Raw genomic sequence first — 20131 nt, forward strand, 5'->3', positions numbered from 1 at the left:
GATGCAGGCTTCCCATCTGCTGTGCAACCAGTTAAAGCTCTGCCAGAGTCAATTGAGGTTACTTTTTGTCCAAGACTTTTGGGTAAAAAGTACCCTAGCATGTAAATTTGTGGCAAAAGTTCTTGTTTAGCATTTTATTTGAATGGTAGTCGCAAAAAGTGATTGACTGTTGTAAACCCGAACAATACAAGAAGTCAAAATTAGATTTAATAAATATGTAAATCCAAGCTGTGACTTGTTTTGGTTCATGGTCTGAATGGCTGGCAACTTGATTTAGGATGAACCCATCAAACCCTATACGGTGGGGTCTATACAGTGAAGCGCTAGTCATTAAATAAACACCATCTTACGGCAAATAGAATTTAGAATAGAACCATCTTAAATTTGGCTGTTGAGTTCTCAGACCAATTAATTTGTGACTCCATTGGAACTCTGGTTGTACTTCCAGCAAAACTTTTTTTAAAGGGTAAAGTATTAAGAGCTCATGTTCACATATGCAAATATCCTTTATTGAAAGTTTACTACAATTATACAAAAATTGGACAAAGAAAACTGGTTATTTACAGAACAGAGACAAAAGTTGTTCATGGGAGAGTATGAGACAGGCATGCTCTGCTGGTTGGAAGTTAAGTTGTCAGAGGATGTCCATCACGCTGAGGTCTCCACAGAGGAAGAATTGGCCGACTACAAGGGAAAAAAATAAAATAAATTAATACACAAAGAAAAAAGGTAGGTACTAAACTGATGCCCTACAAAGGATACAACCCAATACACATTAATGCAAAAGAACCCAGTCAGACACAGGGCTTCACTACTAAGTGCACGTATAAATATTCACCCAGATGAATAAGACTGGCTCTAACCTTGTATTTTAATAAGGGTAATGACAACATTTTAGTTCAAGACATGTCACAGTCTTGATACCACAGAAAAAAAATCCTACCTACAGGAAAAGGTTCAAAAATCAAAACATAAGCAATAGCATAATACAAGATACAAATGAGATGAACCACTAAAGTTTTCCAGGTAGGTAGTATTTGGTAAGAAACCGTAGAACCTACTACAGAAGTTCTACATAAGTGTACAATAAACAGCCTAATTTTCACTTTATTAAACCTACACTGACTCGGTGCTACAATAGCCAATCAAGAGCCGTGCACAAGTTGCAAGAGAACTTCCATTCATTGTGCATACAGACAAACCATGAGACTGAGTACAGTAGTTATTTCGCGTCTTCAGCAAGATTGGCTTAATCACTTAATATAAAAAAAATAGGCAAGACAAACATGTGAAAAGCTTTCAACTCTGATGCAGCAGTGACAGTTTCTGTCCAGAGCATCTCACTTTGGCCCCAGGCCATCAAAAGGTCCTTGTCACGCAGTGACCCTATTAGAGGAAACAGCAAGCCTATCAACTCGCCTCCTGCTCGATTTTCTCCTGGACTCCATTGCCGTTGTGGGCGGAGTCACCGCTGCCATTAACTGAGGTCTCCTGTTTTGTCTTTTTAGCATCACTGTCCTTTTTTGGACTCTCCTCGTCTGGTTTCCTCTGTGCAGGAACAAAGCAGGACAGAACACATTCTTTATTTTTTGTGCTAAACACCTATTCTCTACATGCTACTCAAGCACACATGGCCACTTCAACACCACGCCAGAACTACAATATGCCAAGCCACAATATTGAAGCACAGTCACCACAAAAGCACCAAGCAAGACCAAATCTCATCTAGTTGGCAAATTCAGCTCATGACCCAGCATGTTTAAGTTACAATATTAAGCTAAGGTAGTAGTGCAGCTGTTCCTTCAGGGGCACGTTACCATCATGCAGTCCAGTTGTGTATAGTTTTTTTTTAACTTCTACTGAAAAATGTAGAGTCAAATTTCAGTGGATAGATGCTAACCTTTTTGCGGACAAGGTGAGAAATATCAGATGCAGATTTTGAGGAAGATGCACCAGCGGCTGGCCTAACAGGAATCTGAAATAAAAACAGGCAATAGTGGTCAACTAATATTTGGCATTTAACCTGTTAACTGTCACACTCCTTTTTGAAAATATACACCATCCAAACTTAAATGGATACAATTCAATAGTGCTTTAAAATGAGACCAAACTTATGTCTATTCTAAAGACAGCCAGCAGAGTAGAGTATTGCTCAAGTAAAATCACTTCAAAAAATTAAAGTTATGAAAGTTTAAATTTACTGTCAATCAAATACTGTACAAGATATTTAAAATAATATAAACAAACACTACAAAATTAGTATCAAATCAAAGCCATGTCTAATCAATTTGTGTTCCAAATTTGAAGTCGATATCACAAATTCAAGTTCCCACAAGATTGTTTAGGCACTGTACCACAAATAGCCACCGGGTGTCATTGAAATTTCATTGATTTTTAAATCTAATTTCCCGTGTCAAATGGACATGTGTTCAAATATCACAAAATAGTTTGCAGATATAGAACTCAGACGTCTCCAATGATATGCATTTTGTCAAGATTAGAAAAGGTTTATTATAAAGCAGTTACTAGGGCTCACATTTCTGGAAGAAAAACAAATCTAATGCGAATGGATATCAAATATCAAGCAATGTATTCAAATATCTAAAACAAACGGGAAAAAAAAAGAAAAAAAAGAAGAAAAAAAAAAAGACACTGCCGCATCTGCCGGAGAGACAGTCACAAATTTATGAACAGTCACAAACAGGACTCATGCCACAGCCTGTCCGGAAAAATACATTTGGTGCGTCTTAATCAGCTCCCTAGTTCAGTAGTAAGGGCACTGATCAGGACGCAAGTCAATGGGCTGACTCCCTGATCAGTGCCCTAACTACTGATTAAGGTTAACTACAGTGCTAACATTGTTAACTTAATGTTTGAAACAGCAGGTTATCAACTTTCAGTTCGTTTACTGCATCAGAAATGTCAACACAGTCCTCTCCAGCAGCTGGAATGTGTTCACGGATGCCATAGCAACTCTCAGAGACCACCAGGACATGTACGGTTTTATAAAAGCTATTTATTTGTTGTAAAGTGTAATCTCCGGAAAAAACTAATTCTTCTGTCAGGCATGAGTGCAGGATGCGCTCTATAGTGGTTAAGGCGCGTGCTGCATCACGTCATACAAGGACACTCAAAAGTAATCAGGTCAGGTTGTTTACATGGTGAAATTTTTTGTTTGATTCATGAAGAGGTTTATCCCACCCCTCTCAAAAGAGTTTACATGGAGCAGTTTCATTCGGATTGGACTTTTAAACCAATTACAGTGCTCCACAACGCACCCGAAGGTAAAAAGTAAATAAAAATACAATTGCGCTACATGGCACTTTAAAAACTAGATAGTTTTATAGTTCGATTACAGATATTTCACGTCATGTTCAAATATTGAATAAGTGACAGCCCTAGTAGTTACCGGTAAATAAATGTGAAACATGACGCCACCTTGGGGAGGAGCCCACTAGAATAATTTAGAGCACCGTTTTCATGGTAATGAAGGGTCTGATTTTAAAACTGTTTACACAGGATGAATCTAGAGTTTGTATGCTTTTGAATGATATAGTTTTTCAACATTAGATCAGGAAAATATAGGATATAATTGTTTTAAACATGGAGTGGCAAATGGGCCCACCAGTGAGCTTACTATAAAGAAATATTCATGCTCATCAACGCACCTGACTTGCTGTAGATGAAGACGGGCCACCATTTTCAGCTGGGAAAGCAGAGGAAGTAGATGCTCCTGCCTGTAAAAGAGTTCCAAACTAGAGTTCCAATCCATACAGTACCTCTAGCTTTGGCAGTTTTTAAAACAGCATCCTGGAAAATTCAAGTTTCCCACTTGATTTTTCTCCCCATAGCAAGAGCAACATTAGGGATACATGACATTAGTACCATATCAGACAAGTTAAAGGGGGGGTGAAACACTCAGTTTCAGTCAGTGTCATGTCAATCTTGAGTACCTATAGAGTAGCATTGCATCCTGCATATCTCCGAAAAGTCTTTATTTTTTTAATAATTATATAAGAAAGATGCGCTGTTCCGAGTCTTTCCGAAAAAAGCCGAGCGGGTGGGGGCGTGTCGTGTGAGCGGAGCTAAATAATGACGTGTGCAGCAGCGCGCTGTGTGTTGAGTCGAGCGTCATCCCTAACAGCGGTAAAAAAAACTTTATTCAAAAAAAAAAAATATGGCTTTTAATCAGATACAGCCATACATCTATGATCCGGAATCAGACCCAGAGGCTGCAGTTGAACAGGAGCAGCAGCAAAAACGACTAGAGCAGGACGTCTGTATGTGGTAAGTTACAAGTTATACACTAACTATATAATATGCTGAGCGGCTTGTGTTATTTACATATTTATACTTGAATTATATCGTCGTATTTTTGTCTTTGAAGGTGTACATGTGGGAAGTGCAGTTGTGCACGTGTGTTTGTGTGTTTATGCGTGGTTTGTGTAGACAATTGTAACGTTAGTAAGCGGACTGGTTTTGCACCGCAGGCTAGTGTTTACATAGATAGACACGGAATAGTAGCGCATTTGAATGAAGAAGCGCGCTTATTTAGTTCAACATATTTCCCCCCTTTGTGTATTGTTGTTTGGAGTGCTTTTACAATACACAAACATAAAGTTACACATATAGTGGCCAGCTAAACAAATGTACACGCACTACACATCGCATGCTCCATTGATCAATTAACTATACGTGATCATGTTTGGGCTACTTGATGAGCATAGGCAAAGACACAGACATTTGAAGCACTCTTACTCACAGCCTGCGGTTCTAACGTTAGGACCTTTATCGTTGGGACTGCTCCATCCTTCAGCATTAGGCGATTGGAAAAGCCGGCGTCAAGCTGGGCCTTGTTTATGAAACAGTCGGCACCGAAATGCAGCGAACAGATATAAACATTCGCGCAACTCAGTTGCTGATCCGGAAAAGCAAATTACATCCACTGTTGCCTTAACGCGGGGTTTTTGGCGAATCTGTGCAGGACTGTCTTGGTCTGGCAACCAAAAACCCACTTTTTTGGTGACATTGTTATGTGCTATGTGTAATTGTCACCTGTCCAGCATCCTACAAACCAGCGTTTTGATGGGCATAGCCTGTTGCTTTCGCTCTCTCCCTCGCTCTCTCTCACGCGCTTCCGGTAGAATTGTCCGTAAGGCCCATACAAGGAAATTCCGCCCCCACTAACGTCAATGGGGACGCATGATCTCAAAAAACTTGCCGAAACTTATGACTAACCGGAAGTAGTATTTTTGACAAAGAAATACTCCCATCAAACGTCCACCTTAACTTTTGAAACTTTGTCTATGTTTAGTATGGGATTCCAAGTCTTTAACAGTGTAAAAAGATCAGTATGCATGAAACAGCATTTCACCCCCCCTTTAAGTTATCAGTAGTAAGAAATGTATAACATATTGCCAATGAAGAACATGCATTAAGGCAATAATGTAAGTGCATGAAGCAACTCACAAGGGTCTGATGGATGGCCTCAGAAGCTGCAGCAGCAGTCCTCTGGCTCTCCTTGGCATCTTCAATCTTTTCAGCAATTTCTGGCAGTAACTGTTTCAACTCCTCCAGCTCGCACCTCTCCTCCTTTGCTGCCTCCCCACCTTCCGCCTTGTCTATCATCTTTTGAAGCATAGCTATAGAAATATGGATGCAGTAATCAATTAAGTGTGCCATGCTGGTTCATGGCAATTATTATCAACAAGCAGATCTTCCGTTAAAAGGAATGGATACCAGCGGTCTCATAAAACCAAAATTATGACAGACCAATACTAAGGTAAAAACACAATGGCCCTCATTTATCAATCTTGCGTAGAAACTGGTGTATATGTTGGCGTAAGATTATGCTTACACTCCTCTCATCGCCTGATTTATGAAGCTGTGCGTACCTCTGCAATCCAGGTGTACGCAATACTTGCCCTTGATAAATGCGGCGGCTGAAAACGATCGTCATTAGAATAACACGCCTCTATATATTCAAGTCTCCGCCTCCCCCACGCCCTCATTTTACGCCATGGACAAACAGAAGACGGCAAAGAAGCGAAACTTCTCCGACGTGGAGATCGGGCGCGCTCAATCATCTCTCTAGTCCACTAGTCAGGGCACTGATTAGGGCATAAGTCAATGGGCTGACTCCCTGATCACTGACGATCCTATTGAGATGATTGAGACGTGCGCCCATCGAGATCACCAGGGAAGTGGAAAAAAAAACCCGAAATTGTTTTATTTGGGAGTTTAAAGAGTGGAATTAAAGGCACCTACAAAAACAAAATATGGACACAAATAACGAGTACTGTTAATAGTGTGGAGATTGAGAAGCGCACTCCAGCAGTTTAAAGCTGTTTGGATGATAAATTACCATCACTGCATTATTTTACAGCACGTTTTGAAACAATTAGCATTTAATTTCGTATCACGGCACATGTATTGGGGTGTACAATAGTGATGATGATGTGATGTGGAGTAAGATTCATTCACATTAATAATTACATGACAATTTGTAAGATTCTTCTTTTTATTATTATGATTATTATTCTTAATGACGCTTGTTATTTAGAAGAAGAATGTCGCTTTTTATTGATTTTATTATTATTTAAAAGAAGAAGGTTATTTTTATTATTTTGTCAGTCTGAATTATTTTAGTCCCAGTCCGTGCGCAGCTGCTGGGCCAGACGGGCCTGAAACGTCAGATAAAGCGCACAGGCTTGCGACTGGAGAATACATATGCCTACAAATCAAACGCTTTGGTAAAGTCACAAAAAGTAAACATTGACGTTCATGTTGCACAAAAATAAACTATGAATGTTGTTTTTGTGGTTTTTAACAGTGGGTCATATAGCATACCTTGTCAGTGCGTTTTGTGGTGTTAGGAATTGCTTTTCTGCGCATTTTCCCACTAACTCAAACGTGCGTACACCACCTCCTGAGCTGGCGTAGGATTTGAGCGTGCCGTACGCCAACGTCCATATTGATAAATCTCAAAGTCACCGTGGGTTTGGGTGTACGCAAGGTGTACGCTGGAAATTTGGTGTACGCACTTTTGATAAATGAGGGCCAATATGACAACAGAACTTATTATCCATGGTTTTATTTATTTTTTATAAATTAACTCGGCCAGCATGTTCCTGCCCTGGTTTTTGACCTTTCCCTCCTCTTATTGCTAACATGCCAGTATGAACATCCTTACAGAAATCACATTATCAATCATATTATCAGTCGCCAACCTTTCACTTTTGAAGTAATCAAGTAATTTAATATTTTTAAATGCAATTTTATAGATTTTAACTGTATCCTTTTTTTATAAATAAGCAAAAAAATGCAAATTACAAGCAAAGATAAAAACATTGCTTCATTTTTCAGCTACATTAGGTCTATTTAACAGTAGCAAGTCAAAAAAAAAAAGCCTTGTCTTCACTTTATAATTTAACTATACACTGATTCTTAATAAATATATTTAGTTATTTAGCCAAGCGAATAATCCGCGAAAGAACTAATCGAGATTGCATGTTGTCTAAAAGGCTTGCGCGCGTCGGGTCAGGGTCGGGTCAGGCTCCTCATGCGCGCATATTTCTGTTGGTTTCTTTGTCATGCACTGCACGTATACATTTAACTCTTCTACTTCCAATGTTTAGTGAACAGTGGAAGCAGATCTCTGCACACAAGTCACCCATCGACACAAAGAAACAGCTCATTAGAGCTGTCCTCCTTAAAGTACCGGTACTAATAAAATTCCGCATCGTACCGTTTGTAATAGCAGGGTATCACAATACTTTTCTACCACCGGTATATCGTGCGACCCTAATGGAGACAACTCAAAAGCTCAATATGCCTACCTAGACGGCCCTCGATGACTTTGATAGAGTTAGAGAAGTGCTCGATGGCTTGGCTGTACTGGGCTGTGTAGCTGTAAGTTGTGCCCAACTGGTAATGAGTCTCAGCCAAAAGACGACTATGAGAAGGAAGGTGTTTCAGCTGCAAGGTTAAACACTCATTGAAGTCCTCCAGAGCCTGGCTGTAGTTACCTACATGAATCAAAATAGAGATTGTGAAAGATGACCCAAGTGTTTCAAAAGTGTCCTTAATAGATAGCATTTGACAGCTACTCAACATGCAGACCTGATTCAGCACCAACTTCTCCAAGTTTTAGGTAAATTTGTGCTGCCATTAGCTGATCTTCTTTGTCGTCTTTTCTACAAACAGAATAAAAAATAAAAATAATTAAAAGTGTGCTTTGAAAGGATCTCGAGCAAATGCAATCACTCACTAGAGGTACAGACTTACCTTTTATAAATCACCTTGGCAACCTCAAGCATCTCCCAGGCCAACTGCAAGTTTCCAACTTCATCCTCACTTTCCTAAAAGCACAAGGACAAGCCACAAATAAGCCAGAAATACAATGAAGAGTGGAGTTGGAGGAGGGGAGAAAAAATTAAACCTTTTCCTTTGTGTCACCCTCAGCATCCTCATCGTCATCCTCATCATCATCGTCGTCGTCATCTAAAACAGAAAAAGTGTTATCACAGACCATGAGTTCATGTGAAACCCATCACCATGCACACCATCAGTAGTGCTGCAGTTAAGATGTAAATTTGTGGATCCAAACATTAGATTCACCAGGTGCAAGTCATCTAATATCCAAAGATTGTGCTCCCCAGACTACCATGCTTCACTACCTCCACCATCCTCTTCCATGGGTTCTTCAGCATCTTCACTTTTCTCCTCTTCATCATTTTCATCCTTTCTGGTTACGCTGTTTGGTACAGCAATATCTTCCTTTTTAGAAGCATCTTGATCCACACCTTCTGACTTGTCTTTTTCAACAGATTTCTCATTTTCAGCAGATGTTGCCTTGTCTTCAGCAGGTTTTGCCTTTTCAGCTAGTTCAACCTTTTCATCAGGCTTTGACTTTTCAGGTAGTTCTACCTTTTCAGCAGGTTTTGCCTCGTCTTCAGCAGGTTTTGCCTTTTCAGCTAGTTCCACCTTTTCATCAGGCTTTGACTTTTCAGGTTGTTCTACCTTTTCAGCAGGTTTTGCCTTGTCCTCAGCTAGTTCTTCATTTTCAGCAGGCTTTGCCTTGTCTTCTGCTAGGGTCTCATTTTCAGCAGGTTTTGCCTCATGTTCAGCTGGTTTCTCGGTTTTAGGGGATGCTGCATCTGCTTCCTTTGGCACTTCAACTTCCTTCTGCTCACCATTCCCCACATCAGTTTCTACCTCAGACTGAGTTTTGTTGTCCTCCGACATGGCATCATAAACCTGTGCTCGAAGCTCATCTCTGGTTTTCTCTGCATCATAGTACATACGGAGGAAAACTTCTAGATTAAAGCTAACATGCCTTTTAATTGGAATAATCATTTTCCATCAAGCTTTATTCTGTCAATATATGCTGGCTTAAGCAAAAGACTGACAACTGTCCATGTGGAGGATCTTTGAAAATAACCTTTTTGCAGATGTGATTGGCCTTGAGCATGCACGACAAAAACAAAAAGTCAGTTAACCAGCAAACAACACTCTTTAAATACAAACCATCCAAGTTGTCAGCACTTTCAATCTTAGAATCATTCTGTTTCTCGCCCTCTTCAGAGGATTCTTCTGGGACGCCTTCTAAAGCATTACCAAGCACTGTATTTTCCATCCTAGAGAAACACTAAAAGTTAGGGGGAGGAAGGAAAACTCAGTTTAAAACAAAACACATTAAAACCTAAATTCAGATACCTGGCAAGCTCTAGAAGGGCCTTCCCACACAAGAAAAAAGCTTCTCCACATTCATCTGCAGTGTCTCCATACTTTTCAGCTCTTCAGGGGAGGAATGAAGATGTACACACCATTAAAGTAATATATTTTAAAAAAAGTATCTGGTATACTTCGAACAGATGACAGTCTCCATCCACCAGTTAAACAATTATTCTCCTTGACTACTTACAACATGGCACAAGCCTCCTGGAACACACTGACCGCAGACACAACATCACCCATCACCAAGTGCCGGTTGCCTGTGCCAATCAGCTTCTTTGCTTCCTCAGTAACATCGACGGAGCTGCAAAGTTCACGAATTTGAGTAACGAATGTCAATCGCTACTTCATTGAAATGAGAAATTTAAAATCAGTGGAATAATTCCAGATACTAACTCACCCGTCTGCAGCGCTCGAAGAGCAAGGTTTCTCCTGCATACTGCAAAGTCAAACATGTCATACAAATATTAAAAAGAACCGTCTCGTCTTAAGAATATTTCCAACAAGAGTAAAACTGCACTTAAGATGAAGGGGGGGGAAAAGTTCACGTGCGGAGATCCAAAGTTAGCGTGATGCTACGACTGGTATTTCTCGACAGAGAGCTAACATCTACACGCGGGCATGCATGGCATTTAACGTAACCGTTTAACGTCAGTATAATAAAGTGGGCAATTTAAAGTGTTGTGTGTCGTTACCGCCACCTTTCAAACTTAACGCTAGACTTCAGAGCGCGTGCAGCCATTTCACAGCAGCGCCAAACTCACTGACGGGCCATTCACGATCACGACTGTGCGTGAACAAAGCTGGAATTTCCTCGTTTAGGATGTATAAACAAGCTAAAGGTTCATAATAACCCTTCTCCCGCCAACAGAAAGCAGCCAAACACAACACGGCAACGGGAATCAACGGTGATGCCATCCCGTCGCGTGCGACGATGTCCGGGCGCGGGAGAAAAGCGAATTGAAGCACGAGCTCTAGACATTTTTCCTGACAAGGACGCAGCTGTCGCAGCTTTGTAATCAAACGAAACCAGCCAAAACCCTCTCACTTTGACTTCCTTTAACTTATCTGATTACTTCCCAGGCTTGGAAACGCACTTAACATGAAAATTATATTTTAACTTACCTTTCGGCAGTTGAAGCTGCTGCTGTTTCCTCGGGCATTTTAATGCGTTAAATAAACTACGCCGTAATGTACTATTGGATGATGTATGTGCCGATGGCAGGTTTGTGAAGCTGCTCCTGAATTAGTCTTTGTTGGCGCCTTTAAATACGGATACAATCTGTACTTCCGCTGAACTACGACCTCTGTCACAAACCGCGGGAGAATAAATTTAAAGGGCAAGTAACCGTATTTAGCGGCCGCTAAAGCCCATAGTAAAGGTAGTAATAATTATGTCTCACTGGACAAGATGAATGAAAAGCCTATTTTTATCCAGATTTTGTGAATCTCATAAAAATATGAAATGATATTCTGCACTTAAGGTCAATTTGAAATTAAAATGACTCTTTTAACTTTCTAAAGCACACTATAAAGCATGTTTTGAATGAAATATGTTATATTTTATTATTATATATTCTATCTTTATATTTTTATATCATATAACAACGTTCCTCCTCCGCTTTTTTTTTTTTTTTTGCATTGTTATACTGTCATGATTACACTTTCTTTCTCATGATTACGTGTTTTTTAAATTATTGTTGTGTCTGGGTGTCTAAATGTATTATTATAAAACAAATAATATGGTTCATCATACATATAATACTACCATCATATATACATAATTCAGAGTTCCAGCTCTTTTTTAGAGAACATTTTCCAGGACTTTTCAAATTGGTAATAAAAGACAAGGATCACAGATTCATAGCCTAAAGTAATATATTCCTGAAGTCTTTAAAACCTTTATGTTTTTATTTGGTTTTTGTGTTTTATTTTTTACTATATATTATTGACTGTATTCGGTCATTGTACTTTACTGTCTTAGGCAATAAAGTAAAATGACCATCTGTCAACTCTTTTTTGGAAAGTACACTTATATTCATTCTTAAATTATGTTATTCATATTATATTTACACACTTTTTGTGGGTTTTGTTTTGTTTTTAGTGAACTGTTGCAGTTCAGAACATGGCACTTACTGCTAATTACATTAATTGTTTTGGACTAATTGTAAACTATTCTTCAATGAACAAGAGCATTTATTTTTAAGAAAGAAATAATTTTCCAGGACAATCAGATTTTTCCAAGACAAATGATGTTTTCTCTTATTTTCCATGGCTGGAAAATTTGTTTGCTTATTTTTGCAGGATGAGTGGGAGCCCTAATTGCAATAATTTGACATAGTGGTAATGACAAATAGTTTTTTTTCTATTGTGGTAACAATAATTTGATTTATTGCCATGAAAATAATGTGAAAAAGCAAATAAATAACCTTAAGTGTCTATTTAACTTGAAAAATAGATTGATATTTTTGATAAACATGTACATATACAGTATACACAAACATACGCGCTCACATTTCAATATGTAACAAAAGATTTTTATTGTGTTTTATATGTACACAAGAGTAGTGAATGGACATCAGTGTCAAGGCACAGAATCTTGCAGAAGTGTGCATTAATAGGGGTCATTAAAAGGGTAGTGTGGATGTCCTGCATCCCGGGGGACAGGCTTATCATCAACCTACAAAAAGTAAAAAGATACAACAACACTCAATTCAATTTAAATATAGATACAAAACATAAAGTGTTAGACTGCACTTGATTTTGTCATTTAATTAATCTTACTGTATGTAAAGTAATCTTAATGTTACTGTAAAATGTTGTGGCTTACAGTAATGTTACTTACAGTAATGGTTGGCACAATGTAACGCCAGCCTCTGTGCAATGCTGTCACTTGACTCATTTCCTCAGGTTCAAGAGTAAAATCAAACACCTGTAAATGAGCAAAGTAAATGTATTGCATTGTAACAATACATGGTCATAAACAAAGAGATGAAAGAATCAAGAAAAACATGTAGAAACCTGGATATTCTCTTTGATCCGAGACTGTGTAATGCTCTTTGGGATACACACAACTCCTCGTTGAGTTTGCCACCTGCCAAAATAGCAATGAAGAAATACTATGTAAAAAAATCAGTGAGGAAATATGATGTACAACTAGTGCAAAAGCATGAATTTACTTGATGATAATTTGAGCAGGAGTCTTGTTGTATTTCTTGGCTAGCGCAGCAATGGCTGGTTCCTCCAAAAGCACAGGCTCCCCTGGATGCTTCCAGGCTCGGTCAGGAGACCCTAGCGGACTGTAGGCAGTCATCACCAAACCCCGATCTCGGCAGTGGGCCAACAGCTCAACCTGTGCAAGGTATGGATGGGACTCTACCTGCAAAACACTATTGTTACTCTACCAACTGATAAAATAGACCAAATAAATTAGGACATCCCATTTACTTCTGACCTGCAAAACGGTGGGTTTAATGTTTGCAACTGATAAGATGTCATCAATCTGCCTGCTGTTGAAGTTCGAGAGTCCAATGGCCCTGACAAGCCCCTTTCCCACAAGTTTTTCCATAGCAGCCCATGTAAGCTTGTAGTCAATATCATCATACAGCAAAGTACCATCCTCCTTCCTAGGAAAAGAGGCATCACCTCGTCTAGACAAAAATAAAAGGAACACTACACTGTGACATCAAAAAGAATAGAAGAATTCTGGTATTCACACAGTTTCAGTTCCCATTTGCTTCGATTATATTTTTTGACCATACATTACAATATTAGTCGATGGGCACCAAAGCTGTTTGGTTAACAGCATTTTATTTTAAATATCTTCTTTTGTGTTACACAGAAGAAAGAAAGTTATACTCGGTTGAAACAACATGAGGGTGTGTAAATTAGGACAAAGGTTTACTATCCCTTTAAGAGCACTTTATAGTTCATTCCCCAAAGGAGATAAAGGAAATATCACATGTTTATATTGCCAATAAACAAAACACCCTAGATAAGGCAACAGTAGACAATCATGGAGTCTTTCATTTGTTTGTTTTTTTAAATAATCTTTAATGGTTTTGTTTTTGTGTGTGTGCAACTGAGTTCTTACTGGAAGGCATATGGCCAGTGGATGAGGTAGAGGTCCAGGTACTCCAGCTTCAAATCTTTCAAGGTCTTTATTAGAGATGGCTCCACATCATCTGGGTGGTGTTTTGTGTTCCACAGTTTGGAGGTCACAAATACATCCTCTCGCCTTACTCCCTAAAAGAGTACAGAGGTTGTTAAGCACACGATTCCTGTATGTGGGTATATTTCATATATGTATTCAACTTGGTCGACCTACTTTTTCAGTCCCCATGATTTCCTGGAAGGCTTCTCCGATTTCTGGCTCGTTCGCATAAATGGGGGCACAGTCAATGTGCCGATAGCCAGACTGCAATGCCCAAATGACTGCCTGTTTTACCTGTAGATGATAACATATTTATACAGAATGCCTATTGTTCTTAAAGTTCTACATTCAAAGAAATATATGTGAATAATATATTGAAACATCATCAAGATTCAAATTCTGTCATGATTACAAGTTGAGATGATGCACTAAACAAACTCACCTGTCCAGGTTCACTCTTCCATGTTCCAAGTCCCACAAGAGGCATCTTTCGCCCAGTGCTAAGGACGGCAAAGTCATTCATACTCATACCGTGCGCCTTTAGAGAAAAGAAAACAAAGAACACAGTATGAACACTATTCAAACAGAGGAAAGCATGGAATATACTTTAGTATATTAAGTTTTTTTATTTAATCCATGTACGAGTAAATCAATCCAATCCCTAGACTCTCACAGAAAATCTGCAGAAAGTGTAGTGTGGAAGAACGCGAGCAGTTCAGTGCTCAAAATTCAGGATCAGAATGAAAGGAAGTGTAACCTGCTGACTTATCAGCTGACTTCCACAGCAGCTCTGGCAGGATGTAAATATTGTAAATCCTCCTACACTGCAATTTTGGGAGAAGCATATATTTTGGGTTCGCAAATTTTAGAAAAGTAATAAGAATTAGTTTGAGTCTTTGCATTTTATAAAGGGGGTTGAGTCATGTCAAGTCAATTGCATTGCTTATTGGCACAACCCCATCCGTTATTCTATATCAGTTTGCTCCATATTTTCTAGTTAGGGCAGTGAATCACAGACATTTGGTCAACGTACCATTGTTCGACAGTAAAACTTGTGAGAATGAATGGCAAGACGAATGTCCCATGACAACACTATACATGGGACACTGTTGTCAGGTATTTTTTTAATATTAATGGTTCCGATACTTACTGTGTATGTAATTTCTCCACTATAAAGCTATCCAGGTTTTTATTTTTTTGTTGAATATTTTCTCATAACGTTGACGTATTTACTTCCTGTTCGAGGTCCTTTAAAAATAAAAAAACGTGTCAAAATAAAAGTCTCCCTAACAACAAAGAGTGTCTTTAAATTTCATCCACCTCTCCGTTTAGGTGCCAATGAAAAAAAATTAAGATTTGAGCTATTTCACTATTTTCCAAATAAATAAAAAAATACTTTCAAATTATCTAATTATCACATAGCTGTACAGTAAACGATGAAGAAAAATCCCATGTCATTTAAAACACGGATCATCTAAAATAATATTACAATCTGAAACTCATTCAAGTGTTTATGAATCTACTCAAGTCCCCTTTGTAGTCTTCTGCATATCTTTTACTTTGAAAACACAGACTTACAATTTCCTGATTACCCAATTTTATATTTAAAAGAAAATAAATATTTAATTAGGTGAAAAAAAATTAAAATTAGGTGCAGTTTTGCCAAGTCTATCCCAAAGCAATAAAATAGTATAAGAGTAATGTTCAGTCTTCTCTTGGCTTTAGGTGTTCATTTCAATTACTGAATCAAATGTACCTGTTGAGAATTCACCAAATTCAGAGACTTAAATCATACACAAAACTAACAACAATGAAAACACATTTTGTTTCAACCATTGTTTTTATAACAGGGGAAATTAAACTGTTTCATTAAAAATGAAACTACAATACATCAAATGCTTATTTTACAAAGTACAGTTATAATTCAGAATGATTTATGGTTGCCAATTTCAATTAAAAGTATAAAACAGCATCAAAAACCTCTAAGGACTAAATTGGGCTTGGGTGATTTACACAGAATAAGGTAAAGCTTTTCACAACAGAAATTACTATGTTTCTCTGTATATTTCAGAGCACAAAAATATCTATAAAAAAAGAAAAATCACTCGTTTCCTCTTCGACTCCTCTTGTGACTCTTCTTTGGCCGACTAGAACACAAAGAGACAAATGCAGCATGAAACAAGAAACAAGAAAGGGAAAAAGTTATAATGGAGACAACCATTTAAATTGAGCATCACCTTTCTGGGGACTTGGAGTGACTGCGATGCCGGTGACTTCTGTGGTGACCTGAAAAAAAAACATACCTGATCAGTTTTGCCATTTATAATAATAATTTTTAAATTGCATATTGTGTTGTCTAATTTTCTATGTATACTCCAAAACAGCTTGACTGAACCTGGAGATTTGGAGCGATGCCTTCTGTCCCTGGATCTGCTGCGGTGTCTACGGGGACTTTTGCTGCGGTGCCGATCCCGGTCTCGATCACGTCTGGGTGATGGGCTGATTAAATTATATATAAAGTAATCAGACAAATGTATTCAACTGTATAATCTTCAACCAACAATCAGTCTAAAATGCACTGCTAATATTGGAACTGTAATTTCATTACCTTCGTCTTTTAGGTGATCTGCTCCTTCTAAAAAAAAACAAATCCAGAACATGAATTATTCATCTATTCAGTTAGTCAGATATGAATAACATTATCAATCTGAAATAATATGATTTAAATGACTGCATTTAAATGACAATTAGCACCATCACTAACCTTCTGGGTGAGCGGCTACGTCTGTAGCGTGGAGATGGAGACCTGCGCGGCCGGTCCATATCTCTGTAACTTCTTCTGTGGGGCTCTGGTGTCTGCACTCTCTCTGGCTGCAGTACAAGTGGTTGTATAACCATTAAATTCACAATATATATAATCAGTTATTTTTATACATTGGGAGTTCCCTTTTACCTTCTCTTCTTCCTCATCCTCCTCTTCACTAGTCTCCACCTCATCCAGGTCTTCTTCCAGAGCACTAATACGAGCATCCAGAAGCTCAGCTTCCTCCAAAACCTGTCTCTTCTGTAAAATGTATTTACACACATACATACATATATTTAAATGTAAAATGTGAGAGCGTGTTATTTGGTGTAATATGCGGAATTAAATATCATAAAATAACGTATATATCAAAAGTTTTTGATCTGTAAGATTTTTATACACACACACACACATTATATATATATATATATATATATATATATATATATATATATATATATATATATATATATATATATATAATGTGTGTGTGTGTATAAAAATCTTATATAATATATATATATATATATATAAAATACATTTTATTTATAATGCACTTTATATTAAACAAAATCTCAAAGTGCTACAGAATTAAAAAAAAAAAAAAAAAAATATATATATATATATATATATATATATATATATATATATATATATATATATATATATATATATATATATATATATATATATATATATATATATATATATATATTTTAAAAAAAACCAAAAAAAAAAACCATGGTATAAATAAATATATATATATTTATTTATACCATGGTCTGTTTTAGTACTCGATTCTGATTGGCTGGAAGGTGTGCAGTAAAACCGATTAATGCACAGGTAGTTCCAGTCAGTTTGATTACAGTTTGAAATTAATCCGCCACTATAAACACTGGTAACCATAGTAACACAGTTACGTTTGCAAACAGAGTGACAGTGGCAGCTGGCAGTATCAACCACAGATATGTCTATACATATAACGTTACATATCTATGGCAACATTAAGTGACAAGAGACATGATGTGACACACAGAAGCCAATGGCACATATGTCACTATGCGCAGGTATGTATATGTATACATATCTATAACTATGCGCGTATTGTATTGGCACCTCCGTGGCACATGTGGTCTTCATTGTCATGTCACTGACATTATCGCGACTGACACTGACATCTGCATGACACCGAGTTGCGGAACATGTCGCCGTGTGTCGTGCGTTTTTTACAGTCTATGATGGTCGTGACACCTACACTGACAGACTCGAGCACCTATATTATTATTTAATTTAATGCATTAAATGTAATGTGTCTTTATGACGCGGGGTTTATTTCACACTAGGCTACATAATGATGATTCATTCAAATAAAGATTCTGATTGGCTGGAAGGTGTGCAGTATATAATTGTTAATTATACAAGCTGATTTTTCAGCATCACTACTACTTCAGTTTTCAGTCATGTGTCATATATATAACATATATATTTCAATCATATATATAACAAGTACAACCAACCTGAAGTCTGGGGAGGATGATATCACACATCCGCTCTGCATGAAGAAGCTCATCTATGAACTCATCGACATGCATCAACTCAAACTCTACGTGAAGAAGAAAATATTATTACAATTTTTTCTGCAAGGTAAAACTTTCAATGCATTTACCTAATGAAAATTGAGTTATGTCTATCAAGTAAATTGATCACCTCCATTTCTATTCTGGCTTTTGATTTTTCTGTAGTCATTGTATAATGGTTCTAAATACTTGTAGCAATCCACAGAAGTTCCAGTCAGGCGCATATACATTGCTCCAAGCAAACGGACATACCTGGAATGGGGGGGAAAAAGCAGTAGTTATGCAAAAAATCCCAAAATTTCATGCACAGTGTAAATGGTCTGTACAAACTTAATACAAATGGAGTAATAAACTGCACACTAACTTGAAGTCCTCATTCTTGATGAATTCCACAATGATGTCCTTTTCAGGCTGAATCTGCAGCATCTTTAATGTCAGACATAAGAATGGCGTCGGCTTGATGTTTCCCCCATATACACCCCCAACAAACTTCAGCTCCATTGCTTTATCCACAACAAGCTCAGCTACATTTTACAGAGGGACAAAAAAAATATTTACAGATATAAACAGATAACCCAATGAGGCCCACTGCATCATATTTGATGTCTTGAACTTTCATGGCCTCTAAATTTCTGTATGATCAAAACTTTGTTGCAAAATATGTGTACACAATCTAATAATTGTTCTCTCTTCCCTTCCTTCTGATTAACAGTTTATATTTTTTAGTAGGAAAACGACTTTTTAGTATAAGTCTAAAATTGTCCATCTATTGGTTGTGGCACGCGTTTTGTTTTGTTTTTTGCTGTGTAATTTGTAACGATAAACATAAAAGCATAACTTTCTAATCTCAATATTTATATTAAAGATGAACATTTACTCAAATTAAGCAAAGTTCACTTGATTCCACACAATTTTAAAGATATATCATTAATGAATGAATGAGGAATTTATATAGCGCTTTCATATGTACTACTGTACACCAAAGAACTTTACACTCATGACAGGGGTCTCTCCTCAACCACCACCAGTGTACAGCATCCACTTGGATGATGTGACGGCAGCCACAGTACAACGGCGCCAGTGTGCTCACCACACACCAGCAATAGGCGGAGAAGAGAGAGGATGATAGAGCCAATTTGGTGGGGGATTATTTGGACGCCATAATCGGCAGCAAGGGCCAATGGAGGGAGTTTGGCCAGGACACCAGGGTTACATCCCTGTTAAAATGTGAGTATCAAATATCATACAACAGGCTTTTGAAGAACATTTTTTTGTACACAGCCTTCTACAAAACGACATTTTCTGATTTAAAGCTAAGCACTTAAATAATATTACTAATACTAATTAATACACATATATATTTTTGCATTTCATGCAAGCGGTCTGCTATTATACAACTATAATTAACATCAAACTGATAAAAATTACAGTCTTTCAGAATTTCAACATACCTTTTTGACCATATAAATAACAACATCTGCAATTTCTGCATCAAATTGCATGTTTTTGCTCAGTTAGGTACTCTCAATAAAATTAATCTAATCATATGCATACTGTGTGAACAAATACAGTATGTAACGTTAGTCCATCACACTTCCCTTACCTGTTAGTCCAAAACATTCCTCTTTCCAGTACTTGGACTCATATATACGTGTCCGTATAATTTTCTCGACAAGATACTGAGGATTTGTTCCATGTATACTATTGGCATCTTTTACCGTTCTATTAGCCATGGTGGCTTAAATCTGTAAACGACCAAACGAATCAACGAAATGCTAATATGCCATGGAGAAATGTTGAAGAATAACTTCCGGGGGAAAGCGTGCGTCACATCCCTAAGGTCAAGCGGTATTTTGCTGTCCA

The 20131-nt window shown here is 37.6% G+C and overlaps 3 protein-coding genes across 6 annotated transcripts; all 3 read right to left on the reverse strand.

The window, feature by feature from the left end:
* Positions 1–487: 487 nt before the first annotated feature.
* nasp (nuclear autoantigenic sperm protein (histone-binding)) lies at positions 488–11018 on the reverse strand. Of its 3 annotated transcripts, none has more exons than XM_067459862.1 (15): positions 10861–11018; positions 10136–10174; positions 9926–10039; positions 9718–9798; positions 9529–9638; positions 8679–9287; positions 8441–8502; positions 8287–8360; positions 8122–8195; positions 7839–8027; positions 5470–5642; positions 3669–3737; positions 1901–1975; positions 1420–1548; positions 488–684 (listed from the first exon to the last, which is right to left on the reverse strand). In XM_067459862.1, exons 1-15 carry the CDS (start codon positions 10896–10898, stop codon positions 649–651), a joined length of 1872 nt encoding a protein of 623 aa, XP_067315963.1. In that variant the 5' UTR covers positions 10899–11018; the 3' UTR covers positions 488–648. The 3 variants fall into 3 exon arrangements, with proteins under 3 accessions (XP_067315963.1, XP_067315962.1, XP_067315964.1); XM_067459861.1 differs by lacking the exon at positions 10861–11018 and adding an exon at positions 10437–10688; XM_067459863.1 differs by lacking the exons at positions 1420–1548; positions 10861–11018 and adding an exon at positions 10437–10689.
* A 1232-nt stretch (positions 11019–12250) lies between these two features.
* Positions 12251–15134, reverse strand: akr1a1b (aldo-keto reductase family 1, member A1b (aldehyde reductase)). 2 transcript variants are annotated; one of them, XM_067459871.1, is made up of 9 exons: positions 15039–15134; positions 14331–14426; positions 14063–14182; positions 13829–13980; positions 13190–13385; positions 12915–13114; positions 12757–12829; positions 12581–12667; positions 12251–12415 (listed from the first exon to the last, which is right to left on the reverse strand). In XM_067459871.1, exons 2-9 carry the CDS (start codon positions 14415–14417, stop codon positions 12350–12352), a joined length of 981 nt encoding a protein of 326 aa, XP_067315972.1. In that variant the 5' UTR covers positions 14418–14426; positions 15039–15134; the 3' UTR covers positions 12251–12349. The 2 variants fall into 2 exon arrangements, with proteins under 2 accessions (XP_067315972.1, XP_067315973.1); XM_067459872.1 differs by lacking the exon at positions 15039–15134 and adding an exon at positions 14562–14684.
* Positions 15135–15792: 658 nt separating this feature from the next.
* prpf38a (pre-mRNA processing factor 38A) lies at positions 15793–20087 on the reverse strand. Its single transcript, XM_067459873.1, has 10 exons — positions 19872–20087; positions 18633–18792; positions 18399–18520; positions 18209–18294; positions 16842–16952; positions 16653–16759; positions 16497–16523; positions 16284–16387; positions 16126–16174; positions 15793–16035 (listed from the first exon to the last, which is right to left on the reverse strand). Exons 1-10 carry the CDS (start codon positions 19999–20001, stop codon positions 15990–15992), a joined length of 942 nt encoding a protein of 313 aa, XP_067315974.1. The 5' UTR covers positions 20002–20087; the 3' UTR covers positions 15793–15989.
* Between the last annotated feature and the right edge of the window lie 44 nt (positions 20088–20131).

This window comes from Pseudorasbora parva, chromosome 12 (genome assembly GCF_024679245.1).
Source record: "Pseudorasbora parva isolate DD20220531a chromosome 12, ASM2467924v1, whole genome shotgun sequence".
In the NCBI taxonomy this organism is placed as follows: domain Eukaryota; kingdom Metazoa; phylum Chordata; class Actinopteri; order Cypriniformes; family Gobionidae; genus Pseudorasbora; species Pseudorasbora parva.